The sequence below is a fragment of the Neopsephotus bourkii genome, unplaced genomic scaffold (assembly GCF_033783945.1).
Source record: "Neopsephotus bourkii isolate Nb327-2 ecotype Australia unplaced genomic scaffold, CSIRO-AGI_Nbou_v1 NB_1120, whole genome shotgun sequence".
In the NCBI taxonomy this organism is placed as follows: domain Eukaryota; kingdom Metazoa; phylum Chordata; class Aves; order Psittaciformes; family Psittacidae; genus Neopsephotus; species Neopsephotus bourkii.
In genome coordinates, this window is record NW_026901606.1 from 4,885,078 (window position 1) to 4,893,661 (window position 8,584).

The following is an 8,584-nucleotide window of genomic DNA, read 5'->3' on the forward strand; positions in this document are numbered from 1 at the left end:
GCTTTACAGCGTGCTTTATCCTGGCATAGGAGAGTCCCTCGAGCTTGGGAGGAGAGGCCAGGCTGGGCTGTGACAGCCGCTTCCTCTCCATTTGATGTAATTCAGATAAACTTATCTCAGAATCCCAGCCTGGTTTGTGTTGGAAGGGAGCTTAAAGCTCATTCAGCTCCAGCCCCTGCCATGAGCAGGGACCCCTTCCACTGGAGCAGCTTGCTCCAAGCCCCTGTGTCCAACCTGGCCTTGAACACTGCCAGGGATGGGGCAGCCACAGCTTCTCTGGGCACCCTGTGCCAGCGCCTCAGCACCCTCACAGGGAAGAGCTTCTGTCTAAGAGCTCATCTCAGTCTCCTCTCTGGCAGGTTCAAGCCATTCCCCTTGGCCTGTCCCTGCAGGCCCTTGTCCCCAGCCCCTCTCCAGGTTTCCTGCAGCCCCTTCAGGCACTGGAGCTGCTCTAAGGTCTCCCCTTCAGGAGCCTTCTCTTCTCCAGGCTGACCCAGCCCAGCTCTCTCAGCCTGGCTCCAGAGCAGAGCTGATCCAGCCCTCACAGCAGCCCCGGCCGTGCCCCAGCCCCCGACCCGTCCCGGGGAGGCGGAGCCGCTCTCTGCCCCCCCACCCGCACCCGCCTCCCCGCGGGGCGGAGCCCGGCCGTTCCCGTGGCCCTATTGAAGCGCTGGGCCCGGTTCCTCTCCGCTCCGCTCCGTTCGGCGGGGATGTGCGGCCGCACCGCCTGCTCCCTGGCCGCCGACAACCTCCGCCGGGCCTGCGCCTACCGCGACCGGCGGGGCCGGCGGCGGGAGCCCGAGTGGATCCGCGCCGAGCGGTACCGGCCCTCGTACAACAAGGGCCCGCAGTCCAGCGGCCCGGTGCTGCTGTCCCGCCGGCACCTCCAGCAGGTACGGGCCCTGCTCCCCCCTCCCGCACCCAGACAAGGGCGCCGCGGCCGCTGCGGGGTAGCTCGGGGTTGGCCGGGGCTGGGATGGGGCGGGGGTACCCGGCGTGACCCGCGGTCACAGCCATGGAGTGGGTTGGGGTGAAGGGAGCTTAAAGCTCGTTCGGTTCCAACCACGGGCAGGGACCCCTTCCACTGGAGCAGCTTGCTCCAAACCCCTGTGTCCAACCTGGCCTTGAGCACTGCCAGGGATGGGGCAGCCACAGCTTCTCTGGGCACCCTGTGCCAGCGCCTCAGCACCCTCACAGGGAAGAGTTCAGGCTGTGGGTGAAGTGTGTGTTACCCCTGTAAAGAATCACCGGCTTCTCTGGCTCCTCTTTGCCCAGTGTGTGCGGCTTGCGGTGAGGTTTCTCATTGCACAGGTACCTGTTCTTGGTATCTGTGTGCTCCTGCGGCAGGGCAGGGGGGTTTGGTGCCACGCTTCCAGCAGTGCTCTGTTTCCTCCCAAATCCCTATGTAAGCGAGTGCCTGTGGCAGGTTTTCCCGCAGTGTCTGTAAGTGCTCGGCTGGGTTTACTCTGGGTTTCTGGGGCTTTCTCCTTTCACAGCGCTGCCGTGTGCAGGGCATGGGGGGGACGGGGGGGGGGCAGAGCCAAACCCCTCAGCTCCGAGCTGTGAATAACGGTACCGCGGTGGTGACCGTGTCCTGGCGAGGTTCAGCCTCTCCAGAGCCTCCCCAGCCAGTATGGCCAGTACGGCTGTTCTGGGGTGAGCAGGAGCAGTGCTGGGGTGAGCAGGAGCGGTCCTGGTGTGAGCAGGAGCAGCCCTGGGGTCAGCAGGAGCAGTCCTGGGGTCAGCAGGAGCAGTCCTGGGGTGAGCAGGAGCGGTCCTGGGGTGAGCAGGAGCAGTCCTGGGGTGAGCAGGAGCGGTTCTGGGGTGAGCAGGAGCAGTCCTGGGGTGAGCAGGAGCGGTCCTGGGGTGAGCAGGAGCAGTCCTAGGGTGAGCAGGAGCGGTTCTGGGGTGAGCAGGAGCAGTCCTGGGGTGAGCAGGAGCAGTCCTAGGGTGAGCAGGAGCGGTTCTGGGGTCAGCAGGAGCAGTCCTAGGGTGAGCAGAGTCCTGGGTCAGCAGGAGCAGTCCTGGGGTAGCAGGAGCAGTCCTGGGGTGAGCAGGAGCAGTCCTGGGGTGAGCAGGAGCAGTCCTGGGGTGAGCAGGAGCAGTCCTGGGGTGAGCAGGAGCAGTCCTGGGGTGAGCAGGAGCAGTCCTGGGGTGAGCAGGAGCGGTTCTGGGGTGAGCAGGAGCGGTCCTGGGGTGAGCAGGAGCGGTCCTGGGGTGAGCAGGAGCAGTCCTGGGGTGAGCAGGAGCAGTCCTGGGGTGAGCAGGAGCGGTCCTGGGGTGAGCAGGAGCGGTCCTGGGGTGAGCAGGAGCAGTCCTGGGTAGCAGGACACCTGGGGTGAGCAGGAGCGGTCCTGGGGTGAGCAGGAGCAGTCCTGGGGTGAGCAGGAGCAGTCCTGGGGTGAGCAGGAGCGGTTCTGGGGTGAGCAGGAGCGGTCCTGGGGTGAGCAGGAGCAGTCCTGGGGTGAGCAGGAGCGGTCCTGGGGTGAGCAGGAGCGGTTCTGGGGTGAGCAGGAGCAGTCCTGGGGTGAGCAGGAGCAGTTCTGGGGTGAGCAGGAGCGGTCCTGGGGTGAGCAGGAGCGGTCCTGGGGTGAGCAGGAGCGGTCCTGGGGTGAGCAGGAGCAGTCCTGGGGTGAGCAGGAGCAGTCCTGGGGTGAGCAGGAGCAGTCCTGGGGTGAGCAGGAGCAGTCCTGGGGTGAGCAGGAGCAGCCCTGGGGTGAGCAGGAGCAGTCCTGGGGTGAGCAGGAGCAGTCCTGGGGTGAGCAGGAGCAGTCCTGGGTCAGCAGGAGCAGTCCTGGGGTGAGCAGGAGCAGTCCTGGGGTCAGCAGGAGCGGTCCTGGGGTCAGCAGGAGCGGTCCTGGGGTGAGCAGGAGCGGTCCTGGGGTGAGCAGGAGCGGTCCTGGGGTCAGCAGGAGCGGTCCTGCTCGGTACAGAAACTGGGGCAAGTCATTCAGGAAGCCCAGATCGCTGCTGGGGTTGGGCTGGGTATCGGTCGGCTGGTGGTGAGCGGTTGTAGTGGGCATCACTTGTGTTCATTGCTTTCTTTTCCTTTTCCCCTTTCAGTTTTATATTCTCTCCCCTTGTTATTCCCCTTATCATCATTATTGGTGGCAGCAGCAGTGGGTTTGTGTTACACCTTAGTTACCAGGGTGTTCTTGTCTCAACCCATGAGGTTCACGTTCGTTCCTTTCTCTTCCCCATGAGCAAGCGGCTGCATGGTTCTGAGTTACCAGCTGGGCTCGAACCACGACAACGGCTGTTGCTGCGTCTCGCTTGGTTTCCACATGAGAGGGTGCCCGCTGAGCTGCGGCTCTTCTGTGCTCAGTGGGGCGAAGCTGGGTGCACTGAATTGAACCCCCTGATCTGGGCATTCCTCTTACCCTCCTGCCCTGTCTTGGGGTCCCACATCCCTGGCAGTGCTCAAGGCCAGGTTGGACACAGGGGCTTGGAGGAAGCTGCTCCAGTGGAAGGGGTCCTTGCCCGTGGCAGGGGTTGGAGCTGGAGGAGCTTTAAGGTCCCTTCAACACAAACCATTCAATGATGATTCTATGACTTCCCCTTAAGCAGTCAACAGGCTCCTGGAGCAGAGGGACGTGGGGCTGGGAGGGTGACAGCAGCCACCAGCAGACCCCCCCTTGTCTCTGACCATGTTGTAGGGTGCAGGTGCAGTGTGAGGTGCCCTTTTTCCCGCTCCTGAGCCATGGGAGGCTGCAGAAGCCTCCACAAAACATACCCGTCCCTATACACATGCACCTATAGCATATAGTGCTATATACATATATAGATATATATGCATATCTAGATGTATGTATCTATATATGTATATATCATATATATACACACACATAGATAGATGTATATATCTATTTACATATCTACATGTATATATCTATATATGTATATATCATATACACACACACATAGATAGATGTATATATGTTTACATATCTACATGTATATATCTATATATGTATATATCATATATATACACACATAGATAGATGTATATATCTATTTACATATCTAGATGTATATATCTATATATGTATATATCATATATACACACACAGATAGATGTATATATCTATTTACATATCTAGATGTATATATCTATATATGTATATATCATATATACACACACACATAGATAGATGTATATAACTATTTACATATCTAGATGTGTATATATGTATATATCATATATACACACACACATAGATAGATGTATATATCTATTTACATATCTAGATGTATATATCTATATATGTATATATCATATATACACACACACAGACAGATGTATATATCTATTTACATATCTAGATGTATATATCTAGATATGTATATATCATATATACACACACACAGACAGATGTATATATCTATTTACATATCTAGATGTATATATCTATATATGTATATATCATATACACACACACAGACAGATGTATATATCTATTTACATATCTAGATGTATATATCTATATATGTATATATCATATATACACACACACATAGACAGATGTATATATCTATTTACATATCTAGATGTATATATCTATATATGTATATATCATATATACACACACACATAGACAGATGTATATATCTATTTACACATCTAGATGTATATATCTGTGGCCGTTCTTCAGGCCTCGGTCCCCAGCCATGTGCTGCGGGCAGAAAGTGAGAGCGAGCTGGGGGGAAGTGAAAGCCACAAGCAGTGTCCGAGGGCAGGGGCAGGTGCTGTGCAGAGCACAGGGTGCCAGGGACCGGGGCCAGCCGAAATCACGTTATTCAAATGAAGGTGAGGTTTGCACCCCTGGGACCTCGCTGCGAAGAGGGAAGTGCTGAGGACCCCGGTGTCAGCCCCACACGGCCATTAGTGTGCCCAGAAGGAAAACCATGTTCATTCCTGCAGGGAGCGGCGGGGAGAGCCTCGCTGGGGCTCTGGGCTATCATTTATCCCAGTTGGGCTTTGTGCTGAGTGTTAATTCGGACAGAAAAGCCTTTAACAATGTGCAAAGTGTTCCAACAAGCGGCTGCTTCTGCATGATGGGGAGGGAAGCCTCTTCCACGGGGCTCTGTGAGGCCCCTCTTGGTCCGTAGGGATGCTCGTGGTCCCCATGATATGGCTCTGATCCAGGGTGTCCCTCTCTCCTTCACAAGGATGCTGACTCCTCTGAGCGGGTCCTCATGGACATGCGCTGGGGCCTGGTTCCCTCCTGGTTCAAACAGGACGACCCCTCCAAAATGCCGTTTAACACCTCCAACTGCCGCAGTGACACCATGATGAGCAAGGCCTCCTACAAGGTGAGCTGCTGCTGGCTGTGGGTCCAGCTTGGGGAGATCTTGGAGCCAGCAAAACCAGAGCTGGGGCATCTCGCTGGTGAGTACCAGTCCTTGTTTCCCAGCTGCACAGGGGTGAGTCCCTGCACTGGGGCTGTATTGAAAGAGAAGAACTGAAGCTGCTGGTGAAGGACCTTTGATCACAGCACTGGTGGGGGAGACCCAAGAGGCAGTGGCTGGGCTGGGTCCCCGTTCTCCCTCGCAGCCTGCCCAGTGCCACTGCTCACCCCTGTGCTTTCCCCCCAGGGTGCTCTGCTCAAGGGCAAGCGCTGCGTGGTCCTGGCTGATGGCTTCTATGAGTGGCAGCAGCAGAGCGGGGGGAAGCAGCCGTATTTCATCCACTTCCCCCAGAGCAAGGACACTGCGGTATGGGATCCATCACCCCCACACCCTGCTCCCTCCCACTGGAGCCCCTTCCCTCTGCCGGGTCCATCCCTGTCTGTTCCTGCTGGGGCTTGGGGGTGTCCCTGTGTGGCAGTGGTCCCGGCCTGGGAGAGCAGCAGCAGCATCAGCAGCGCCAGGCTCAGTGCTCCGCACTACTGTGATTTGCATGGGGGTGATGTGTGGCTCAGGGGACCGGGCTGGTAGTTTCGGTACCTCTTTCTTTGCTGAGCTGCTTGAACCAGGAGAAGGGCTCCTGGAAGCCCTCAAATGAGCTCAGTTCATCACTTAGGTCCTAGTTGTTGACCTGTCACAGCTCCAGCCGGTCTGTGGTGCTGCAGCTGCCTGTGGGTCAGCTCTGATGGGCAATGGGGCCTCTCTCCTGCAGGCTGGGGAGGAGGAGGGAGATGAGGAATGGAAAGGATGGAGGTTGCTCACCATGGCCGGGATCTTCGACTGCTGGGAGCCACCGGCAGGAGGAGAAGCGCTGTACACGTACACCATCATCACTGTGGATGCCTCCAAGGACCTGAGCTTCATCCATCACAGGCAAGTGAGAGGGGAGGAAGCTGTGCCTAACACTGGTCTGGCAGCAGGCAGGGAGCCCTGTCTCCTCCTGATGTCCTGGGGGAAAATACAGCATCACCAGCTCCTTTGGGACCACTGGCTGATGCCCTTTCCACATGTCCTGGCTTCAGTCATTGCTCTCCTCCTTGGTAGCTGGTGCACTGCTGTGGTTTTGACTTCAGCCTGAGAACAATGCTGATAACACCGAGGTTTTAGGGTCTCCTCCTGAGCTGCTGGCTCCTTCCTAGCTTTCAAGCCTGGCTTTTGCCCCTGCGCTCTGCCATATCTGACTGTCTCATCCCCTAGGATGCCAGCCATCCTGGATGGGGACGATGCCATCACAAAATGGCTGGATTTTGCTGAAGTACCAACCCAGGAAGCGGTTAAACTCATCCAGCCCATAGAGAACATTGTTTTCTACCCGGTCTCCACCTTTGTCAACAGCATCCGCAACAACGCACCCGAGTGCCTGGCACCCATCGAGCTGGGAGCCAAGAAGGTGGGTGCTGGCAGGGGGGAGCTTGGCCACGGTGACGTCCCTGAGCAGGGACAGTGCTGGCTGGAGGGGCAGCAGCAGGCAGTGTGTGCAGGGCTTGCCTGTGCTCCATGCAGGGGTGCAGAGCCCTGCATCCATTCCCTTCCCTCCTTTCTGGGAGTAAACCTTCACACCGTGCCAGGGTTTCTTTGCCAAATGAGGCAAATCCCATTTGAAACGGGGCTGGGGACAAGCCTGTTCCCATCAGTGGGGCGCCTCCTGTGGATGTGGTTGATGGCAGCAGGGCCGATGCTCCAAGCCTCCACATCCCACCTGGGATCAGCTCCTGCCGTGTTTCTGACATCTCTCCCACTGCCTTTTGTCTCTCCAGGAGGCCAAAGGCACCCCCAGCAGCCAAGTGATGCTGGGCTGGTTGAAGAACTCCCAGGAGGGCTCTTCCCAGAAGAAAGAAAACGATTTGCCCAAGGGGATGAGGCAGTTCAGCCACAGCCCTTCCCCCAGGAAAACCAGTGCAGGAATCCTGCAGCAGTGGCTGGGGAAGGAGGGGGAGCCGCCAGCCAAGAAGCACAAGGGTTAGGCCCAGCTGGACCCCAGCATCCTTCCTCCTCCTGGTCTCCCGAAGCACAAGGAATGGTGTTTTTGGGAGGCTTTGTGGGTGGTGTTGAGATTCTCGGAGCCTCTCAGGTGTTGATCCAAGACTCTAGGTTGTTATCTGTGTTCTCGGTGTTTTGTTAAAGGCTGATGTTTGTCTTTAAAGGTTTTGGCTTTGCCTGGTGCTGATGGGAGAGGATGTAACCTGCTGGCCTCCCTCCAGCCATTCACTTGTGCCAAGCACAGATAAAGCCCTTAGAAGCTTCTGAGCCTGCCAGGGAGGAGCCGCTGCTGCCTGCTGACAGTGCTCATAGTTCACTCTTCTGTTCCCTTTTACTTCGGTATCAAACTAACGCCTCTTTTCTGTTTCATTCCTTGTTGGTTCTATACAAACTCCTTCCTAAAGCCCTCACCCTCTGTGGTACTGAGGAGCACGCACTAAACACCAGGAGGAAAGCCTGGAGTCATCCCATGCTGCAGCACGTGCATCCCTGGCTCCAAACCCAGGAGCTGTGTGAGGGGAGCCCGGGGCAGCGCGTCTGGGTCACGTTGTTCCTGCAATCCTTTGTTAATGGGATTTGAAGGCTCGGGGTGGATTTTCCTGGTGTGCTCAGGGCTGATGCTCCGGCTCACACAGGGCGCGCAGGAAGGCTCAGCTCACCAAAGTGCTGCTGCACAGCAATGCTGAGCACTTGGGTTTGAGGTCAGGGATTTTGTGCACAGCCAGATGTTACAGACCAAAAGCCTTACACAGTGGGACCCTTGGTGGAAAGCACCGATTCACTGCTGTTGGAAGCAATAAAATGGGAGTTCACTGCTTCACTGCACAATACTCTGCTCCGTGTGTGTGTGCCCCTTGCCCATCCCAGCCTTGGTCTGCAGGGAGAGCTCATCTCTCCTCCCTGTCTGCTGAGGGGGAGGCCAGGTACCCACTGCTGAGCTCTCAGGGTACCAGCAGGGCCCTGTTGCTGGAGCATTCCCATTTCCCTGCGGATTTATTCTGGGGCTCCTCTTGTATGCTCTGTCCCTGGGGAGCTGCAGGGGTGGCTGTAGCTGGGGCTCATCCCTGGAGAAGGACAGCAGAGTGGGGCAGAAGGACAGGGATCCAGCGAGTCCTGAGCGCTCTTAAAGCCAAATCCATCCCTGAATCCTTCGTGAGCCCAGAAGAGCTCCTGGCTCATGGGAAGCTGCGGTGGGATT

At 56.8% G+C, this 8,584-nt stretch overlaps 1 protein-coding gene across 1 annotated transcript; it reads left to right on the forward strand.

The window, feature by feature from the left end:
* Positions 1 to 684: 684 nt before the first annotated feature.
* On the forward strand, positions 685 to 8,214 carry HMCES (5-hydroxymethylcytosine binding, ES cell specific). Its single transcript, XM_061362556.1, has 6 exons — positions 685 to 893; positions 5,170 to 5,313; positions 5,596 to 5,715; positions 6,119 to 6,279; positions 6,604 to 6,796; positions 7,164 to 8,214. Exons 1-6 carry the CDS (start codon positions 711 to 713, stop codon positions 7,368 to 7,370), a joined length of 1,008 nt encoding a protein of 335 aa, XP_061218540.1. The 5' UTR covers positions 685 to 710; the 3' UTR covers positions 7,371 to 8,214.
* Positions 8,215 to 8,584: the final 370 nt, after the last annotated feature.